The 23,094-nt window shown below is 43.5% G+C and overlaps 1 protein-coding gene and 1 pseudogene across 7 annotated transcripts in view; both read left to right on the forward strand.

The window, feature by feature from the left end:
- Patj (PATJ crumbs cell polarity complex component) overlaps window positions 1–23,094 on the forward strand; it is a 314,627-nt gene that overhangs the window by 252,962 nt on the left and 38,571 nt on the right. For 6 of the 7 annotated variants that reach the window (XM_021159452.2, XM_029475854.1, XM_029475855.1 and 3 more), the window contains 5 exons: window positions 8,558–8,641; window positions 15,708–15,901; window positions 17,674–17,821; window positions 18,743–18,829; window positions 22,836–22,944. In XM_021159452.2, the coding sequence (XP_021015111.1) occupies window positions 8,558–8,641; window positions 15,708–15,901; window positions 17,674–17,821; window positions 18,743–18,829; window positions 22,836–22,944 (622 nt within the window). The remainder of the gene's footprint in view (window positions 1–8,557; window positions 8,642–15,707; window positions 15,902–17,673; window positions 17,822–18,742; window positions 18,830–22,835; window positions 22,945–23,094) is intronic. The other variant, XM_029475856.1, reaches the window with a different exon arrangement.
- On the forward strand, window positions 579–7,232 carry LOC110292348 (annotated as a pseudogene).

A 23,094-nucleotide genomic window follows, 5' to 3' on the forward strand; every position in this document is an offset into this window, starting at 1 on the left:
TGAGCCTATTGTGACAACGGTACAGTTGCCTTTTGCTGAGTGATTGGTGTGTTTATGAGGTACTTTATCTACTTGTTGGCAGCTTGAACAGTAAAGAAAATTTGATTGATGGGCTGTAGTGTGCAGTGACTTTGCCTCTGTCTCTGGCGCTATTATTACGTGTTATCAAATTCTTTTCCAGCAATTCAGACTTTAATCCCCTTGGAGGAATTTGGGGATTTGTGGGGCTCGGTGATAATTAAGTCTCTCTCGTGCTTGGTTTCTTTAAATGGTTCTCTGAGCTAAAGTAAATTCTCTTGGAATTCATATGGTTTTCACGCCCATTTTCTGTTGAATATTTTGGTTTTGTATTGTTAATGCCTTGCCATCAGAAGGATTGGTTGAAATAGAATTAAGACATATTAACCTTACCCACCGCTCCACTCAAACTCATCTTGAACTCCTTTTTCTATTGCCGATGTTTTCACAATAAACATTGAAGAGAACGCTCATTAAGTGCTTACTCCAGGTCAGTACTGAGCCACAAAGATGAATGGGAAGCAGACCCAGTTCTGAAGAGAAACAGCAGGGCTGGGAGGATGGATACATGGACAGACAACTGTAATGTGCTAAAAGGTGCAGAGGATGTAGTGGTGACCGACAGGAAGGATGAGTCATGGAGAATGTGGGCTCTTGATTCTAGGAGAGAATGCCATGAAATGAAGGAGTTACTAGGCAAAAGAAAGCGAGGGCATCCGATGCTTGAAGCCCTCCGTCCTTTCCAAACACATGTAAGGAGGATATCTATATGTATCTCAACATCACCCTATCAGTGGTATATAGCGTGCTGTTGCTTATGTTATCCTGCCCTGTAGAAAGAAAACAGCATTCAGAAAGAGCTCTGGAGAGGTAAAGGCAGAAGAAAAGAAACAAGGCAATAAACAGAGTTAAAGGTGGAGCTTGGGATGGGAGGACAAGGCTGTGGTTCACTCTGGTGCAGTGTGGGCCTCACCTTGCAACACCTCTTGCTACTGAGATCCATAGATCTCCAACGCCTCATTGGGCCCAAGACTTCCTTCCACAAGTCTTCTTTCTCATCACAATCTGTAAAATGATCCACTAATGCCCTCAAGGCTTTTGCTGTGGAACTGAGTCAAGAGTATTTCTCCAGAACTGATCATATGAAAAATCCTGGCCCTTGTAGATGAGTACTGTAAACTGTTCAAACATGTGTTAGTCACATGGTGGGAGCCTAGACTTTCATCTCTCCTGTCAGAAGCTGCAAAGACTTGTTCCAGCTGAAGCCTGCAAGCCTACACTTGCTCTTCTTCAAGCAGGCCTAAAGGTACCTGCTTGCTTAGCTTTCAGGAAGACTGCATGGCTCAGCTGGCACGTGTGCAGCATCTTTGGTGCATAGGCCTTCACTAACTAGCAACAAGAGAGCTTTCTGTTCTTTGTGCTAACATTTGGCAGTCAGCCATAGGTGTAGATAATACTGTTAGGTTCCAGAAGAGCTAATGGCTTTCCCCCAATCCCATGGCTAGTAGTACCAGTATCCATCTTTGAACAGAGAAGGCCTACTCCAGAGACCTGCTTCCTAATCATGTCTTCTAAGACATTTCTTTAGGGGGCTGGAGAGATGGCTCAGCTGTTTAGAGCACTAACTGTTCTTCCAGAGGTCCTGAGTTCAATTCCCAGCAACCACATGGTGGCTCACAACCATCTGTAATGGGATCTGATGACCTCTTCTAGTGTGTCTGAAGAGAGCTACAGGGTACTCATAAATGAAAAATAAATAAATCTTTTAAAAAAAAGACATATCTTTAGACTAAGTGAGCAGATACCCACAAGGACATGACTAATAGGATACTTTGAGAATAGATAAATACCAGAAACTGTTGCTATTGAGATCACATGTGCTCTCTCAGATATAGATTCTAGAGTTTTAAATGCAAACACATACACACAGCATATATGTTAGTAGAAGATGGACTGTATGGAGGAAGGAAAGAGTCTAAAGGGAAGGAGAATAGGGAGTAAGAGTGGGGAGAAGCCAAACAGGATGTGTTTTCACGTGGAGCCAGAGGACAGTAAAGCAGAAGAGACTATGCAGAGGAAGAGGGACACAGTAAGAGGGAACAGGGTCAAGGAAGCAAGTGGGAAGATCTGGGCAAGCTGCTCAACTAGGATGTATGGAGCTCTTGTAACGAAACACTGTTTGGGGCTGGAGAGATGGCTCAGCCATTAAAGGCTAGGCTCACATTGAAAATCTAAGAAACACTGTTTTGTATGGTAGCCTAGAAGAATCAAAGAAGTTGTCAGTGCTGGTAAGTAGCATCTTACCAACGCACATGGGTAGAACAGTGCTCTCTACCTGCACAGACTGGAAGTAGAGGCAGGCATCCACAGGGCAGAACATCCAAGTCTAGGAGAACAGCCAGTGAGACAAGAAGCCACCGTGGTTTCATTTAAAATAATACAAATCACCTCCTCATGAATGGCCCATTATTTTTTTATCTAAACATATTTCTAAAGGCAAAAAGAAGTAGACATTTTATTTGCAACTACAAATAAAAAACAAAATCCACCTATTTTTCGGTGGATCAATGTACATTTCTACTTTAGCACTTGATCTCCACTTCTGAGCCCGACACCTCCAGTTCACACATCTGTCAGAGAGCGCTTCATAGTGCACTTTCAAGCATTAGAATGCACAGCAAGAAAGGTAGCCATTTCTATCGTCAGGTTAGCTGTCTGTTGTTTCCTTCTGTTTTTACTGAGTCAGAGAAATCACAGCAGTGGTTAAGCAAAGGCAAAGAAATAAACTGGGAGTTTGCACAAAAGGATTTCCATATCATAAGCATCATTAGCAGAGAGTCCAGCACTTCTCTGAAACTCCTAACAATGTCAGGCCTTTATAGCTGGTGTTTCTTGGACACAGGAAACCTGCAAAGAGATTTAGATTCAAAAGTACTCTTTTTAATTCCCTTATTTTTTTCTCATCCTGCCCCTCCCATTAACCCTTTTGTCCCCTAGACAGTTTCACTGCCACATGCATGATTTTATGTGACTGTATAAAATCCAAGTGCCGCAAAAGAGAAAGTATGTAATATATGCTTTAGACTGCCCTGATCTGCTCAGTCTGATTGTCTCTAATCACACTAATCTTCTCACAAATGACATCACATCTTCTTTACGGCAGAACAAATTCTATCGTTTGTCTGAACCACATTTTCTTTACCCGTTCTTCTGTTGTTGAGCACCTAGGCTGGTCCCATAATTTAGCATCTGTGAATACAGCTGCAGTAAACATGCATGTGCAGTCATCTCTGCAATCCATTGATGTTCAGCCATTTGGGTAAATACCCAAGAGTGTTTGAGAAACCTCCACTTTGGTTTCCATAGAAATTGGGCTAGTCATATCATCAGCCCCACCAGCAGCACATAAAGGCCCCCTCTTTTCATTTCATTTCAATTTATTGTTTTCTCGATGACTACCATTCTAACTGGGTTGACATGCACTCTCGATACATTTAGGTTGTCGTTTCTCTGAGGCTGAACGTTGGTACTTAATGGCCATTTGTAGTTCCTCTTTTGGGAACGGTCTCTTCATCCCTGAACCCATTTTATTGGCTGGATTATTTGTTTTCATCTTGCTCTATGACAGTGTCTATTTTTCAGTTCTTTGGATATTTTAGATACTAAGCCTATGTAAAGCACATCACTGGCAAAGATTTTCTTTCCATTCCACAGGCTGGGTCTTCTCTCGGTGAATTGTTTGCTTTGCTGTTCAAAATTGAAACTTCTCAATTCCACTTGCTGATTGTTGCATTTACTTCCTGGACATCTGAGGTCCTGTGTAGACAGCCCTTGCCCACTCCTGTATCAGGAAGTGTTGTCCCTGCTTTCCTCCCTAACAGTGTCAAACTTTAGGTCTACACCAAGGTCTCTGGTCCACTTGCACCTGATGGGAAATAAGAGTCTACTTGCCTTGCCTCTCAGGTGCTGGAATGAAAGGCATGGATGACCACACCTGGTCCTATGAAAGGAATTTAAATGAAGTCACCATATGAGAGAAATGATCGACACAGTAATTAGATTAATCTGCTCTGTCTTCCCAGCTTGTGTGCATGACTAGCTATTGCCCCAATGTTCTGGATTCCCGAAAGAAAGACACACAGACATTGCCTTATATTTTAAATACCTTAAATAGCTCAAAGGTTGAGCCCCTCCCTATCTCCACATGGCTAACACATACTCCCCTCTGTTATTCCTGAGTTAATACTTACTAAATCTCTATTTCCTCTTTGCTGCACTGGACCCTGCCAGGCAGCCCTCCTGGGGCCGCTTTCCCCTAGTACCTACATATCGGCTCTCTTACCCTCCTGCACCTTTCCCACATAGTCCATATCCTACACCCTCAGAATCTCCTCTTCCTCCTTCCTCAGCCCCTTCCTGGGAATCCTGAAAGTCCCACCTCTGTCTCCCTGCCCAGCCATTGGCTACTGGTTACTTTATTGACCAGTCAAAAACCAACTGGGGACAGGCTCCTTTTTGTCCTACGTGCAGGACACTGCAAGCAGGTTTTTGGGTAACTAGCTTGATAGCACAAGCCGCTACAAATAATTCCCCAAATAGACATCTTATGCCCAAAGTGAAACTTCCAATGCCAGGAATGGGTTATGTCTTGTTAAGTTAACCAAAGAGGTCCTATAGACTACCCCTACTTAACAGCATAGCTACCACCAAGGCTGTTGGTTACCCTCTACAACCAAATGATAACCAAACAGCAACTGTTGCTGAAGATATCACTCACATCATCAAACATGGAGAAATCAAACTGATACCCAAATAGAACGTCCACCCCTACTGACTAGTGGTTTTGGTGGTAGAGAGTACTTTGTGTAATACTGGAAGAGAAAAGTGATCATCAATATCACCCAGCTACAAATTCTACAACCTACAACAGTGATCTGTCTGCAAGATATACCCGTGTAATAGTGGCACAGACGTTACGGGAGTAACCAGCCACTCTCATGGATTTAAGGCTCATTCTATGAGATGGATCCCACACCTGACACTCTGGCCAACAGGGCTCATGTACACATGAACTCACAGAAACGACAGCAGCATACACAAGACCTGCACAAGTTCAAAACAGATAAAATTCCAGCACAAACAAAGGGAAATAGACACCTAACCAAGCAGCTGTATGCAAATGATAGCAAATGATAGGAGAGGAAAAATCACTTCTTCAGTGGAGTGACACTGGGTTTATCAACCATACTCCAAGGCAGGGTCTATCCCCAGGAGAAGCCAGGCTATACAAAGCAGAATCCATGTTGTTGTTCCTTGTTTTGATACGTGTTTTGGTTTGGTATTTTTTGTCTTTAGTGGTATTCGTTTGGACTCTGTATCTTTTTAAATCTATTTTTGAAAGAGAGAGAGAAAAGAGAACAGGAAGTTGGGTAAATAAGGAGGTGAGGAGGACCTGGAAGCTGTTGAAAGAGAAAGAAAATATGACCAAAATATATTCTATGAAAAAAATAGGGTCAGTCCCTGCAGCCACCGGCCGCCCTCAGCCAACAGCTCAGCACTGTGTCTACAGCAGGCTTGATGAGGCGTGGGCGGGCAGGCAGGCAGGCATAGGCAGGCGGGTGGGCACTCCTCAGGGTTTGGCAGCGACGTCTCCATGGGTCTGGCCTCCTGTGCCACTGTGCTGTGAGAGGCACATCGAGAACCACAAGCAGATTTACTAAGGAGGAGTTTGACTGCCATATCTTCGATGAAGGCTTTATTGCTAAGGACATTCTGGACCCAAAAAAATTAATGAAGTCTCTTCCTCTGACGATAAGGATGCTTTCTACGTTGCGGACCTCGGAGACGTTCTAAAGAAGCATCCGAGGTGGCTAAAAGCTCTTCCCTGTATTGCTCCCTTTTACGCAGTCAAGTGTAACGATAGCAGAGCCGTAGTGAGCACCCTAGCTGCCATTGGGACAGGATTTGATCGTGCAAGCAAGAGTGAAATACAGTTGGTGCAGGGGCTTGGGGTGCCTCTAGAGAGGATTATCTACGCAAATCCTTGTAAACAAGTCTCTCGAATCAAGTATGCTGCCAGTAACAAGTCCAGATGATGACTTTTGACAGTGAAATTGAATTGATGAAAGTCACCAGAGGCAAAGTTGGTTCTGCAGATTGCCACTGATGATTCCAAAGCCGTTTGTCACCTCAGTGTTAAGTCTGGTACCACACTCAAAACCAGCAGGCTTCTCTTAGAACAGGCAAAGAGCTAAATATTGACGTCATTGGTGTCAACTTCCACGTGGGCAGTGGATGTACTGACCCCGAGACCTTCGTGCAGGCAGTGTTGGATGCCCGCTGTGTGTTTGACATGGGAACAGAAGTTGGTTTCAGCATGTATCTGCTTGATATTGGTGGTGGCTTTCCTGGATCTGAGTATACAAAGCTTAAATTTGAAGAGATCACCAGTGTAATCAACCCAGCTCTGGACAAGTACTTCCCATCAGACTCTGGAGTGGGAATCACAGCTGAGCCGGGCAGATACTATTCTCAGCTTTCACACTCGCAGTCAACATCATTGCCAAAAAACAAAACAAAACAAAAACAAAAAAAAAACATGTGGAAGGAGAAGCCCAGCTCTGGCGATGAAGATGAGTCAAATGAGCAAACCTTCATGTATTATGTGAATGATAGAATGTAAGGATAAGGATCATTTAACTGCATTCTCTATGACCATGCCCGTGTGAAGGCCCTGCTGCAGAAGAGACCCAAGCCAGATGAGAAAGTATTACTCATCCAGCATCCGGGGACCAACATGTGATGGCCTGGATTGGATGGTTGAGTGCTGTAACCTGCCTGAAATGCATGTGGGTGATTGGATGCTGTTTGAGAACATGGGTGCATACACCGTTCCTGCTGCTTCTACTTTCAGTGGGTTCCAGAGGCCAGACATCTACTATGTAATGTCACAGCCAATGTGGCAACTCATGAAGCAGATCGAGAGCCATGGCTTCCCGCCGGAGGTGGAGGAGCAGGATGATGGCACTCTGCCCATGTCTTGTGCCAGGAGAGCGGGATGGACCTTCACCCTGCAGCCTGTGCTTCTGCTAGGATCAATGTGTAAATGTCATTCTTGTAGCTGTAAGTTTAGCTTGAATTAAGGCGTTTGGGGGACCATTTAACTTAATTACTGCCAGTTTGGGGTGTGTTTGAATGCGTAAGGAAGGCTAGGAGATGGGGGTCACACTTACTGTGTTCCTATGGAAACTTGGAATGTTTGTTTTATATGGATTTTTATTCAGTTTTCCAACATGATACTAACGAGTGCCCTCAGCTGCTGAGCAAGTGTATGTAGCTTGTGCATTGGCCGAAGCTCATGTTGTGACCCTTTGTGAAAATAAAGTATCTTGAAATAATTGGGCATCAGGGAATGTTTGCAAGTATTCCTTAAAGAAGGCACCAACTTCAGCACAGGCTGCTGTATCCCAGCAGTGAGTCTAGCCCAGCCCAGCACATAGGAGAGGTGGATGGCACAAGGCTATGCCATCTCTGTACAGCATCAATCTGCTAAGGCCATCCCAAGTGTGTGCAGTTGACTGTGGACTTTGGGGCCCAGTGTCTGTTGGTGAGGAATGTCATTTGCCTAGTGACCTGTTGGCATGGCCACTTCCTAGGGAAGACATCGAGGCTCTTTGAACCTTGCCTACAGAAACCCTGACTGTTTCCTCAACCCTTGACTTCACCTGCATCATCAGCTAGTAACAGTTGGAAGTATCATACAGCATTTGGCAGTCAACTTCCTGTAATAAATTCAACAACAGCAAAAAAAAGAAAGAAAGAAAGAAAGAAAGAAAGAAAGAAAGAAAGAAAGAAAGAAAGAAAGAAAAATATATATAAAAATAAGAGGGAAGAAAACAAAAAATGAGGTTATTAATATGAAGAGATGAAAATTATTTTTAATTCATGAATGAAGTTACATTTTTCGACCACAGGTTACCTGCCACAGATGGTGTCCTACATACTTGACCTAGAATGTTAAGTTCAGAGGGGTTCCAAGCCCACCGCTGACCCATGCTTGGGTTCTGAGTGCTTCCTCCCACACCTCCTTTCTCCCTCAGCACGAGCTCATTCCCCAAAGTTCTTTGCTTTCACTGCACAAGTAACGAGGCCTGGTGGAACCCTTGATCAGGCCACACTTGTGGGCTGAACCCTTGAGGTATTTCTAATAAATACCTGAAACTGTGTTTAAAATCACCAGTAAAAAGTAAATGACCCAGAGTTCACCTCAGGTTTGAACACAGCAGCAGTGTTCCAGGTCAACAGGAAAACATGAGGGAAGTTTAACGTGGGATCTGAAGCAAATCCTGTCCTAAAGGAGTGAAATAATCATCTTTGGAAAACATAATTATACTTCTAAGCCTGTAACTGTGCTTTTTTATGTATATACCAGGCAAGAAACATCATTACAAGTCGCCAATTGTGGGATGCTGCCCATCGTCTGGGTGCTTGCCCAAGGTTGTTTGTGGTTATTGAGAATTAATGGGAATTTTTTTTATAGGATGCTATAGTTATCCATGAAGTCTATGAAGAAGGTGCAGCTGCCAGAGATGGAAGATTATGGGCTGGAGACCAGATATTAGAGGTACCTCATTCTGGACAGTGAGCATGATTGATGTCAGTCCATAGGTCAGATAGTCAGTCTTTTATTCAATTATTTCCTCGTGATTTCTCTTCTGTGGATCAAAGCCTATGTCAGATTCTCCCCTTTTCAGTGTTCATTGAACAACTCACTAGTTTGTAATCATGAAGTCCTTTATATAAATATGAGAAAATGTTTTTAGTGAAGAAGAAAGTACCACTTATAGTTCTATTATTTTAATATCAGATAAGATATATTATATTGCAACTTGATTTTTGTCACTATTATTTCCTAAAATAATAGTGACAAAAATAGTGGGGAGAAACACTAAATCCCCTGCTAAAAGCATACATACAGACACGTACTTCAACACACACTGCAATTTTAAACTTTTTCACCATAAATCATTTCCTTGATTTTAATAGACCATTTATAAAGAGGAAAGCCATGCCTCATCACCCGCATTTTGTAAAATCTTTCCCCTTAGATGGCATCTAGTACTTACCAAACAGTGAGCTACTTGACCAAATTCTTTAATTTACCCATCATTTAGAAAAACTGCTAAAGTCTTTTAAAAGATTCCAGAGAGCAGAAGAGATGGCTCAGCAGTTAGGAACGTGTACTATTCTTCAGAAGACCCAGTTAGATACCCAGAACCCAGGTTAGGCAACTTACATTCTAGGAAGACTCTGACACCTGGTCATCTGAGGGCATCGGCACTCACATCACATACCTATACATAGACAGATATACATAATTGAAATAAGAAAAATCAATCTTCAGAAGTAGGAGAAGCAAAACTCATGCACTGAGATAGCTTCCATTGATAAGATTAATATGTTAAAAATAAATGGTGGCACAGTGAGTCCTGTGATGCTGGGGACAGATGAGCAGGACACCTGCCATTCAGCTCCAAGCACTCTGGTAGGTGGCACTAAAGCAGTTTTCAATAGTGCGAGACTTTAGCATCTATTTCTTTCATTGGATGAATTTAATGGGATAGACTTTATGGCCAGCATGTGCAGTTTTTGCTTTGTATCTCTGATGTAGCATATTATGAATGACATCACAGGATTTTATTTCTCCCCCTTAGTGGCTCATTTCTGCCTTCCAAGAGGAAAACAGAGGTGTAAGTAAGAATAAAACCTAGGTGTGAAGAATCGCAGGATTCTTCTACGGGAAGAATCCCGGCTAAGTGCAGATCAAGGACAGGTCATTGTGCAGGGCTTCTCTGCAGGTCATGGGTCTGTGGCTCCCTGGCTCGGGAGGTGTCCCCAGTGTACTTACTAAGGCCTAGTGGATGAGGTGAGATAACAAGGAGAGCATCTTTGACAATTAACATGGATGCGTTTACAAATAACACTGGTTTTTAGTGGTCAAAAGTTTGGGGGACTTCTGGTTTCTGTTTTATTCTTCCTAGATTTTCTAGCCATTTTGGTGTTGTTATAGTTGACATTTCAAGATTAATGGCTTTAATATTAATGTAGGAGTTTCAGTGTTGACTCAACATTTCACAGCATGGGAAGACCAGAGGACCTGGGGTCATTTATTAGTACCCACAACCATCTGTAACGTGAGTGCCAGGGGATCCAACACTGTTCTGACCTCTGTGGATACCAGGCGTACGTGTGGTACATAGCCATGAGTGTAGGTGAAATACCAATACATATAAAATAGTTTTTTAAATGCAAATATACATACCTGATTTTATATCAGTTATACCTCAGTAGAAATTTTCTGCAAGGATTGGTGGTACAGGCTTATGGTCCCAGCATTCAGGAGGCTGCATGAGTCTAAAGCCTGCCAGAGATTTAGAGTGTGTTCAAGGGCAGGGTAGTCAACACAGTGAGATTTAGTTAAAAATAAAAACATAAACAAAAACTCTTTTAACCTTTATTCATCTGTTCCCTATAATGTATATGAACACACGTGTGTACATGTGCTCCAGCACACGTGTAGAAGTCAGAGGACAGCTTGCAGGAGCCGGTTTTCTCCATCCATCATGTGCGCCCTGAGGATTAAACTCAGGTCATCAGACTTGATGGCAAGTGACTTTACCCAACCAGGCAACTTATCAGCACAAGTTAAGCCACGTTTGCTTTTGTTTTAAGAGTGAAACTCATGCTGTAGCTCAGACTAGCCTCAGACTCACAATATAGCTGAGGCTGGACTTGAATTCCTAATACTCCTGCACCTGTTTCTCTGTTGTTAGCTTTCAGAGAGCGGCTACCACACCAGTCAGAAACATTAAAGTGCTGGGCACATGGCTCAGTGGGAGGGGCCTTGGAGTCAATCCACAATATCATTTTTAAAAACTACTATCTCTCTTTGTTATAGCTGCTTTCCTGCTTTCTTCTGTAAGTACATTTTCTGCTCAGGAGGGTCCTCTGTGTTCTGCAAGCTGGTCTGCCATGGCTGGAATGATATCTGTTCATAATTATTCATCTTGTTGGCACAACAGAGTACCTCAAAAAGCAGCTGAAGGGAAAAGGCTTATCTGGCTTACAGCTCCAAAGGTACTGCCTATGGCCGAAAGCATGGTGGCAGGAATGAGTGACAGCTGATCTCAGGAAACCGAGAGCAGTGCTGTGTTCAGCCTACCTCAGTCTGGGACAGGAGCCCATGGGAAAGTTCTGCCCACGTTAGAATGGGTCTTCCTCCTTCAGTTAGCCTGATCTGTATAATCCACAGACTTACAGTTCAAGGTTCGTCTCTCTAGTAAGTTGTAGAACTTGTCAAACTGGCAATCAATATTAAACATCACAATGTCCTAATGTTAAAATTCGGATAAGCTGGATTTTGTTAGAGACACCACCAAACAATTCATTAATGTTGATTAGCATGGACTGTCTTTTTCCTGGTGTTTTTGGTTTTTTTGGGCCAGTTCCTTCTCTTACCTTATTGCCATTTATAACCTGTTTAAATGGGATCAGAAAGAGAGTTAATTCCTGATTTTTCCCATGAACTCATCATAAGACAATAAGTAACCAAAGCCCTAGTGTAGCAGTGGCTCATCCACTTCCCGCATGCCATCCTACTGGAAGGATGTGACAGTGACACCTCCAAGAGCCCTTCTCAAGCAGGAGGCCGCTCCTGCCACCCCAAGTGAGCAGTGCTGTGACTAAGCCTGCTTTTCTAAGGACTGTGGAATGGTGCCACAGTGTCCAGGCTGCACTGCACTGCTTGTCTGGTCATGCCGCCTGAGCGAGTGGTAGTGCCTGAATTTGGTAGAGATTGCCTTCGTAACGTTAGAATTCAATGATGGTGCCTTCAATTATCTGTGTGTTTGCTGAGGCCTTTGAGAAGGCTTACGAAGTCCACCGTCAGCCCTTGAGGTTGGTTACTTTGTGTTTTAACTAACAGAAGTGGTCTTGTGTGCCATCTATTGGACCCTAGGAAAATAATCCATTCAAGTTTCCTAGAGACACGGCCTTCTCTCTGTTTGGTGGGTTTTTTCACTAACATAGGAAAGCGTTGAGTGGCCTGAAGGAGCAGTGAGAGGTCCTACACAAGGAAAACAGTTCTGCAGAATTTCTGCAGCCCACCCATTTCTGTCCTGCAGTAAACATGCCTGTGTTTACTGCAACAGATGAAGGGGCTGAGTTCAAAGACAGGCAGGGGCCATGCAGGGCTGCATCAGAACAAGAGGTGGAAGTCACATGTCAAGAGCTCTTCCACTCATGCCTTTACCTGGCCATGTTGGAGCCAGTCTCTCCTTTGTTTAGCCTTTGCCAAGATGTCACCTAGAGAGAGTGGCTAACTTTGAGTCCAAAGCTACCTTGCCCCTGAGTTTCTTCTTTGTAGAAATTCAGTAATCATATTGATTGTATTTAACTCTGTGACGCCTCCTCTAATAACCTGTTCACAGGCTTACCTAGGAGACTGCATGGTAAAAGGACTAGAGTAGAAATATTGTCTTGATGAGGAACTGGAGTGATGAGTCAGTGGGCAAGCAACTTGCTGTGGAAGCATGAGGGTTGGAGTTCAGCTCCTCAACACCCACAGAAGTAGCAAGAAGGCATGGCCTGTAATCCCAGCCCTGCCTGAGAGGTGGGAACAGAGCATCCCCAGAGCAAGCTGGCTATTGAAACTAGCCAAACTGGTGAGTTCTGGATTCAAGTGGGAGACCCTGCCTCAATATATAAGGTAGAAAAGAACAATAGAAGATACTCAATGTCACCTCTGTCTTCTATATGTTCATGCGCGCACGCGTGCGTGTGTGTGCACACACACACACACACACACACACACACACGCATGCATGCATGCACACGCACGTGCACACATACACACATATCCATTTGGGAAGAAAAAGAGCTTGGGTTCATATGCTGACTGCTTCTCTACCTGTTAGCTGTGTGACTTTGGTCAAGGTCCATAGCCTCTCCATGCCTTGTTTTCTTCATCTGTAAATGGAAATGGTAGCAGTGTGTATTTCAGAGTGTTGGTATAAGCGGTGTACGAGTAAATATCCATAACAATAATAATAAAAACAACATAGTGCCAAGACAAAAACAGATGCTTGGCTATAGACAAAAAATACACACTGGAAGAAAAACAGTGTCTCTTTAAAAAACCTGGATATTCACTAGATTCTTGCTTCACCCTATTTATCAGTTCAATATATATCCAAAATGTGTGGCTTTGAATGAGAGTGGTCCCATGGGCTCATATATCTGAATGCTTGGTCCTCAGTTGGTAGAACTATTTGGGAAGGATTAGGAGGTGTGGCCTTGTTGGAGGAGGTGTGTCACTGGTGGGCTTTGAGGCTTCAAAAGCTCATGCCGTTCCCAGTTAGCTTCCTCTGTCTGCCTCCTGTTTGTAGATTAGATAAAGGCTCCCAACTACTACTCCAGCACCAAGCCTGCCTGCCTGCCTGCTGCCACGCCCCTGGACATGGTGGCTACAGACTGACCCTCTAAAACTGTCAGCCCAATAAACTTGTTCTTTTATGAGTTACTTTGATCATGGAGTTTTGTCACAGCAATAGAAAAGTAACCAGGATATAAGTTGGTATCAAGGAATGGGCTATTACTGCATGCCGGGTCTAGCTATGATAGGCTTTGGAAGACTTTGGGACTTCGGACTAGAGTCATGTTCCCACTGTAATGATCATGGCCTTAAACCCTCTAGAACTGTGAGCTCCAGTAAGTGCTTTCTTTTATGAGTTGCCTTATTATGGTAACTTCTTATCATATTAATAGAAAAGTAACTAAGAGAGTCATAATTCAAGACTTTAAACTAGTAGGAAAAAGAGGAGAAACAACTGAGGAGTAGGCATAGGCATTGACTTTCTGAGTAAGACTCCAGTCACTTAAGAAATAAAGAACTGGGTTGGAGAGATGGCTCAGTGGTTAAAAGCACTGACTACTCTTCCAGAGGTCCTGAGTTCAATTCCCAGCAACCACATGATGGCTCACAGCCATCTGTAATGAGATCTGATGCCCTCTTCTGGTGTACTTATATATAATATCTATCCTTTAAAAAAAGAAAAAAGGAAAAAAAGAAATGAACTGACACCAAGCAGTGGCGGCACACACCTTTATTCCCAGCACTCAGGAGGCAGATGCAGGAGGAGGATCTCTGCTGAGTTCGAGGCCAGGTTAGTCTGTAGAGCAAGTTTCAGGACAGCCAGGACTACACAAAGAAACCCTGTCTCAGAGGGGGTGGGGGGAGGACAGATTTGCATCCAATTAGAAAGCTTTTGCATAGCAAACGACATTGTTAACCAGAGCAGAAGAGAGAGTAAGAAAAAAAAATCTTTGCTTGCTATTTATACAACTGAAGGTCAATACTAAGAATATTTGAAGAACTAAAAAATCACACACTGAAAGAACAAGAAATCCAGCAAATAAGTTTGCAGAAAAATCGATGGAACTGGGTAGCATCATGTATGCAAAATAGGTCAGACTCAGTCAAGTATCACGGTTTGTCTTGTATGTCTAGTTGGGAAGAAGTTATATGAGTGGAAGGAGGACTATTTGGAAAGAGGAAGATCAGGAAGAGGGTTGGTACAGAAGGTAATAAGGGCATGAGTGTGAACAGAGTATATTATGTGTATATGTGGAGATATCAGAAATATTTATGCAGCTAATATTCAGTAATGAAGCTAGGGGTGGATCCATAAGGACTGGCATTACAAGCACTATGGAAATATTTCCTTAAAAAAACAGGTTGGCTAGATCTCCGTATAACAGAACAAGAGAATGGGACTCAGGGACTCTGAGCTGCCCACATTCGTGTGACTTGCCAACAGAACTGTGTCTTTGCTAACTGTCCCCAGTATCTTATGTTCTCGGGTGGCAGCCTCTCTGTGCCCGTGCCATCAGATTCAAATGAGAAGTCTTCAAGGGCTTCTTTGAAGCTGTTGGAAACACCTATTCTTTATTTCCTTCTGGCCACTTCTAAAAATGATGTAATCTGAGCAATTAAGAGTGAAGAGCCAGCCAGATTTGTAACCGGGCAGACCTTTAATCCCAGTGCTCAGGAGGCAGAGTCGGCAGATCTCTGAGTTTGAGGCTACCCTGGTCTGTGTAGCATATCCGTGACAGCCAGGGCTGCACAGTAAGACCATGGCAAAGAGTCAAAGACAAACAGACAAATCAAAAAGAGCAAAGATGTCAAGTATAACAGCAACCATCCCACAGATACTTACTGGGCTGATAACTGTACTAGCTACTTCTCTTCAACCTCAATAAGTAAATAAATAGGGGTACACACACACCCCACATCCCATACACACACTCTACCCACAACACATATGCATACTGCACACACGCCACATACACATGCAATACCACACACACACACACATACACACACCAGCTCCCCTATCTCCACAATGAAGTTCGCAGCTGTGTGAATATATGCCACAGCACCAGCTCACCCTCTGCTCTTTGTGGGGTGGGGTCTTTAAGTGAGAAGCAGCTGCCACTCCTGATGCTCACATGGTGCGCTCTGGGAACGTAGTTGGAACGCTGTTGAGATTTCTCACTGGTTGGATCAAGGAGCAGCAGCAGGCTGAAGCCTCTGTTGTAAGACACCCGTCTCAGGATGGCTGTTGTTACAGGTTAATGGGGTTGATCTGCGGAGCTCCAGCCATGAAGAAGCCATCACAGCCCTGAGGCAGACTCCCCAGAAGGTGCGGCTGGTGGTATACAGAGATGAAGCACAGTACAGAGACGAGGAGAACTTGGAGGTGTTCCTTGTGGACCTGCAGAAGAAGACTGGCCGAGGACTAGGCCTGAGCATTGTTGGGAAACGGTAAATATGGGTCTTCAAGCCGGGGTCAGCCTTTCCTTTTCCTCATATGGGGACTAAAGCTTTTAAACGCTGAAAGAGGAAACCTACTGTGAACTAGTGATATGGGTTTTGAAGACGTGTCATGTAGACCCAGTGCGCACACCCGATTCCAGCTGGGCTGCTGAGTCTGCACTCAGCTCCACAGTAAGGATCAGAGTGGCTGCCTAGGGCAGTATTTGTGGGTTTCTCTTACACACTTGGGTCCAGAGCAACTGCAGAGACAGTGCTCAGCTCCCCTCTTCTTACCTAGGGACATCCCAAGCAGAGAATGGTGGTTCTGGTTTGGATTGCTTGCTGAGATAGGAGCTCACTGTGTAGACTAGTTTCAAACTCACAGCAGTCCTGTCTTAGCTGGGATGACTGGCGTGCAGCACCACACACAGTGCTCTTCTTTGCTATCAGGTGGTAGATAGATGAGGTGGCCCTCCTTCTCCTGCATGCAGACTTGGTTTGAAAGGAACGTTTATTCCTCAGCATGAAACTTTCCATTGTGAAGGATCAGATGCATCTCTTAAAGTTTACAAATCCATTTGACAAACAATTCCATAATTTCCTTAAAGGTGTGCTTGCAGATGTTTATTGCATATGTTTGCAGTAACTAAGGAGTGGAAGAAATGTATAGCAGCTCATTAACAGGTTTCAACTGTCAGAACACAGTTAAGAATGGCGTTATATGAAGGAATTTCTGAGTGCTTGTAAGAAAACTCAAAAAAAAAAAAAAAAGAAAAAGGCAAGAGTGTTGTGACCTCAGTTCTTTCACAACACAGACTTGTTCTGTTCTTAGAATGTGTTTTTGTGTTTTGCCCAGGTAGAGTGGATAGGAGGGAATTTACTTCCATTGTTGTTATTCGTACGCCTCTATGGGAAAGCCATCTTCTGCCACATGTGGCTTCTCCCTGTGATGAAACACCTTACTCAGATGATTCTTCTTAACCCTCAGGATACATAGTGGTGACTTCTTAGGTTCCCGGGACCCACGTGCTGAAAGAAAAGTACCAAGTCCCACATGCTGTTCTTGCTGTCCATGAGTGTGCGGGCATGCACATATCCACATAAACATGAATGCATTAATGTAAATATATGAGCAATTAATAAATGATTTCATTTTCTAAGAAAAGGAAGTTACTAGCCATAGGCTCTTCTCTAGGAGAATAGCTTGCTCACTTTGTGTCTGTGTGGGGCGCTGGGGTCACCCCAGACCCACACTCACAGCAGAAAGCAATCAGCCCTGGACCTCTATAGGCCAGGCCACAAATTCTGCCCTTTTAAAAAGTAAATGGCGGTACCCATCTTTAATCCCAGCATTTGGGAGGCAGAGGCAGGCCAATCTGTAAGGCCAGCCTGGTGTACAAAGCGAGTTTTAGGACAGTAAGGACTACAGAGAGAAACCCTGTCTCAAAATAACAATAATCATAATAATAATAAAGTAAATTACTATTTTGCATCACAAAATCATATACACAAACATACACACACACCAGAGCTTGTATCACCACCAATAAAAATAGAAGTACAGTAGGCAAAGATAGATGTATAATACATAGCACAAATGGGCATAATCTAAGCATAAAGTTTATTATTTAGAAAGTTAGTGGATGGCAGTGGACTTGATGGATTGGTTTTAGAACTTCTGAGTTCTAGTTCTTAGATCTTTAGTTTTTATAAAGAATGTCCAATTTTAATTCATAACTACCTGGCTGTGCCAATCCCACAATGCTTGGTGATGTTAACAGGAGTGGAAGTGGAGTGTTTATTTCTGACATTGTGAAAGGCGGGGCCGCAGACCTCGATGGAAGGTTAATTCGAGGAGACCAGATCTTGTCTGTGAATGGAGAGGACTTGAGACACGCCTCACAAGAGACAGTGGCCACCATCCTGAAGGTGAGTCCCTAAGCGGCTTCCCACCTAGCCACAATGCTCACAAAGCTGTCCCAGTGCGCCTGACCTTAGTTGGATGTTTTTGCTATGTTCTTACAAAAATATAACGCGTGATTGTTCCAAATGCCCAAGAACAGATTTAAAGGAACACTATCATGATGACTAAGCAGACAGAGGAAGCTGCCTGGAGATTTGATGCAGTTGCTTGTGTTAGTGAGCGCTCTAACTGCCAGACTTGTTGGTAATCCAGCCTATTGGACAGTATGCACTCTCCTAGAGCAGGGAATCCATCCCCTCCCCTCGGTATCAATCAACCCCAACTTAGTGATGGAAGGGAATGCTAAAGCTAGACTGGTTACTTCCTTTCACAAATGAAAGCAGAGTCACTAAGCTCTGCTGGGCCAGGTTGCTCCCACCCTGGGCTCTGGAGAGCCTGGGCAAGCCTGCAGCTCAGACTTCTCAGCTGAGGGGCTCTGCCTCCTGGAACTCCTTCCTCTCTGTTGCAACCAGTGAATCTTCAAACAACTGTGGAAGTTTGTGCACACAGAGGGTCTGTTTAATAATCGTGTTCCTGGTACAGCTCTCAGTAATTCTTCAAGGGGCCTGGATTTGTGAACTGTCTCTTGTTGGATTTCCCTCTCTGCTGTTTCCCACTTCCGGACTGTTGTGTTCTTTATGATCACTTTCGTCAGATGGAAGGGAGATGGAAGGGGAGAAGGGCACACTGATATCAAATCCGTTTAATACACTTGAAGGTGCTGAGTTTCTGTTTTGTTTGGGTTTTGGATGACTGGATCTCCTTTCGCCTGATGCCCTGGTTACCCTCTGGTAAGCCTCTGCTGCAGAGATGGCTGAAGGCCTGCACTAGTGTTTTAGATCATAAATGCTGCCACATCTCACTTCTGATTTTCTTGCCTTCCCAAGTGTGTCCAGGGCCTTGTCCAGCTGGAGATTGGGAGACTCCGCGCCGGTTCCTGGGCCGCCTCGAGGAAGACCTCGCAGAACAGCCAGGTTGTTGACTCTCTCACCCTTATGTGCCTGCTGGGGGAAAGTTTCTCATTTCATACACGATTATTTAGAAATGATATCTTCCGTGCTGCATGTTCACAACACCAGCTTCAGTGTGCTTTCATGTGTGTGAAATAAAAATGGAAGGTGGGGTGGAAATTCATTAAGAAATTTTTCTCTCCTTTATTGCCTGTGTTTTCTTAGAACTGTTTTTTTCTCTCGGTGTTCAATATTGCCTGTGCGCACGTGTACATGGCTGTGTTTGTTTTAGAAAAGGAAAAAAAAAAAAAAGAGGTAACATCTGGTGGCAATTTGACCTCATTAGCACAGTGTTGTTCTGTGCATCCAGTTAAACACTGCTATAAAGTTAAGTTGTGAATCGCCACTCACACACGCTGAGGGCAGTTAACGGTACACTCCTCGGAGAGCCAAGTCTGGGGGTTTCTCTCCTGGTGGGGAGGTATTAGTGGGTGACATTTTGCGAGTTAGCAAATATATTTATTTGCAAGACTGATGTCAGTACCACCTTTTTAATGAAGTATTTTCACGGTAATTTGTGTGCGTGTGTTATAATGGCTGACACACTTGGTGACTGCTCTTAATCCCACTTGGCACATGATTCAGCTGTAGACATTTACATGCGACCCCCTAGCCTTTTTGTTTTTGAGGTTAAAGTGTGCCTTTTAGTTCTCTCCTAGTTGCACCGTAGCTGTACCCTCCCCACAGCCTAAGGTGTCTTGGATTTGTGGTTGGCATCGCTGCTCCTGCAGAGCCCTTAGCTGCAACTTTGCCTTATTAGCATGAGAAAATGGTCAACAGAAGATAGCATGGAGGGCCAGTGAGTCGGTGCTTAAATGTACTTGCTCCCAAACCTGATGACCTGAGTTTAATCCCTGGAGCTCTTATGGAAGAAGAAGAGGACTGACTCCCAAAAGTTGTTCTCTGACCTCTGTACTCTATGTTATCTGTGTGTCATAGTATGTTGTCACTTACTATGGCATGTGCTTCTACACACACACATGCATGTACACACAAACATAATAAAAGAATTTTAAATCTATGTCATTGATCAAACAGGATCACAGACTAGCTGCTTTGACTTCAGGAATCTTCAAAAACGGCATGTGGGGAGATGGTCCAAGGTTTAAGAGCACTTGCTGGTCTTCCAAAAGGACCCCAGGTTCAGTCCCCAGAACCTATATGGTGGCTCACAACTGTCTCACTCCTGTTCTAGGGAGTTTGACACCTATACACATACAAATCTGCACACATACATGTAAATACAATTTCAAAAAGAAAGAAGAAGAATGTTCAGAACAATCAAACCTCATCCACACTGTGAAATGCCGATTCTCCACTCCACCCCGGCTTCTGTGATTAGCAGATAGCATAGACACACCAGTGAATAGTCAGGCTTCAGTGGAGACGTAAGTTGACAGCAGGAGCTGCAATCTGCAGTCTCAGGCAAACCTGTCTCGCCTGTCTTGAGTGGGTCCATCGAAGCCTCACACACAGGAGATGAGAGTGCAGCGTGAGCCATACTAGAGGTAAAACTTCTTCCCCCGGATGAACAGCTGCCTGGATTTCTTACTTCACTGTACAGTGTGGTGTTTAATCGTGGTTAAGTATAATGGCCAATTCATAAATTTCTATGCACCATATAAACTGGGTATGGTGACAGACACCTGCCATCCTAATACCCAGGGAGGTAGAGGGAAGAGGGTCACAGGTTCAAGGTCATGCTCAGTTAGATAGCAAATAAGGTGTGTCAGCTTAGGTCACATGGGACATCTGTGCCACAGCAAACATCAGTCTGTCCTAAAGTATTCAGGTGTCTATAATCTATGGTCTAATGAACTTTAGAAGATGAATTAATTGATGAGTAGAGAGTATGTGATAAAGTACATGTGGGGACTAGAACGTTGTCTTAGGGTTTAAACCTCTTGTTATTCTTGCATAGGACCCAGGTTCAATTCTCAACACCTATATCATGGCACATGATGATTTATAGCTCCAGATCCAGTGCTTCAGGCTGGTCCATATGGTGTGTATATATATATATATATATATATACACCATGTGTATGTATGTATATATATACATACATACATAACAAGATACTTCTATGTATAAAATAGAAATTATACACATTTTGTTTTTCATTTTATTTTTGTTTTTATGAGAGAGACTCCCAAATGTGTGTCCAGGGTCAGACTCCTCTGGCTCTTCCTCCCTAGTGCTGGAATTATATATTGTATGTGTGTATCATGAAAAAAAGTTATAATTCTTATAACTTTTCTGCTTACTTGAAATCTTCCTTATTTCAGAAATAGTTAAACATTTTAAAGGTTCTTCCACAATTAAATAAATGATTGTTAAGCTGTGGTGGGTGAAGCATCTGACATGCATGAAGCCCTGAGTTTGATCCTTAGCAAAAAAAATAAGAAAGAGAGAGAGAGAGAGAGAGAGAGAGAGAGAGAGACTGGAGAGATGGCTCAGCGGTTAAGAGCACTAACTGCTCTTCCGAAGGTCCTGAGTTCAAATCCTAGCAACCACATGGTGACTCACAACCATCTGTAATGAGATCTGACGCCCTCTTGTGGTATGTCAGAAGACAGCTACAGTGTACTTACATATAATAATAAATNAATCNCGGGGCCAGAGCAAGCAGAGGTCCTGAGTTCAATTCCCAGCAACCACATGATGGCTCACAACCATCTGTACAGCTATAGTGTACTCATATACATGAAAAAAATAAATAAATCTTTAAAAAAAAAAGAAAGAGAGAGAGAAAGAGAGACAGAGAAAGAGAGAGGAAGGGAGGAAGAGGAGAAGAAGGAGGGAGGGGAGGGAAGTAGAGAGAGAGAGAGAGAGAGAGAGAGAGAGAGAGAAGAAAAGGAAAGAAACTTCAGCCAGGCATGATGGCACATACTTATGATCTCTGTGCTTAGGAAGATCTGAGTTCAAGGCCAACCCACATTATATAACAAGACTCTGTTTCAGAACCAAAACACGTTGTAATTTGCCAAGTGGTAATAGTGATATGAATGGTAATAGTGATATGAATGGTAATAGTGATATGAACGGTAATAGTGATATGAATGGTAATAGTGATATGAATGGTAATAGTGATATGAATGGTAATAGTGATATGAATGGTAATAGTGAAATGAATGGTAATAGTGAAATGAATGGTAATAGTGATATGAACGGTAATAGTGATATGAATGGTAATAGTGATATGAATGGTAATTAATAGTGATATGAATGGTAATAGTGATATGAATGGTAATAGTGATATGGTCTTCGCTTAAATTTTCATGATAATTTAGCACAGGCTTGATGATTGAGTAGAAAAATTAGAGATGATATGCTCTACATTAGCATGGCCTTTGTTAATGTGTGGGATTTTAGACAGTCATTAGCTGTAAGTGACTTTATATTATAAATCTCAACTATCTATTTAAGTGAGGGAAACAATTAAATGCAGCTATAACAGGTTGGCCTGAACCATTCTGCCTATAGGACAATGTTCAGATTATAAAAGTAAGAAACCTCTAAAATCTGCTCTTTCCGCTTCACGGTGACTGCTTTCCCTAGAAGTCTGCACGCAGTCTCCTTTCTGTTGGTTTAGCTCCACACACTGGCTAAGCAAGACACGGGCTGTAGTTTGGGTCATGTTGGTTGCTTACTCAAAGCACAGGGCTGGTCACTGAAGGCTGTAACACTAGCAAACTAGGGAAATGCTTGATTTCATGTGCAGCAGAAGCAGCTCAAATGTCTTTCTACTGTGACTGAAAAGCGAACATCCACAGGGGGACCCAAGAGGGAGTGTTTACATGGGACTGGGGTGGAGGGAGTGAGCGCAGTGACTAGTTTTGTTTCTTGACTTTTTCAGAATGGTCTGTAGATGGCTGGTGACCTCAGTCCCTGCAGGCTCAGATGAAGGGTGTGCCTCTAGGACCATGGTAGTGCCTGCACATAAGTGACCACAGTGTCTCCTTTTCAGGGGGATCAGCACAGTGCACACAGCAGCTGTCGGCCTTCCTTTGCCCCGGTCATCACCAGCCTACAAAACCTGGTTGGCACAAAACGATCTTCAGATCCTCCCCAGAAATGTAAGTTCAAAGTCGGGGCGAGGATTTAGCTCAGCGGTAGAACACTTGCCTAGCAAGCACAAGGCCCTGGATTCAGTCTTCAGCTCTGGAGAGAGAGAGAGAGAGAGAGAGAGAGAGAGAGAGAGAGAGAGAGAGAGGGAGGGAGGGAGG

This window comes from Mus caroli, chromosome 4, assembly GCF_900094665.2.
Source record: "Mus caroli chromosome 4, CAROLI_EIJ_v1.1, whole genome shotgun sequence".
Classification (NCBI taxonomy): domain Eukaryota; kingdom Metazoa; phylum Chordata; class Mammalia; order Rodentia; family Muridae; genus Mus; species Mus caroli.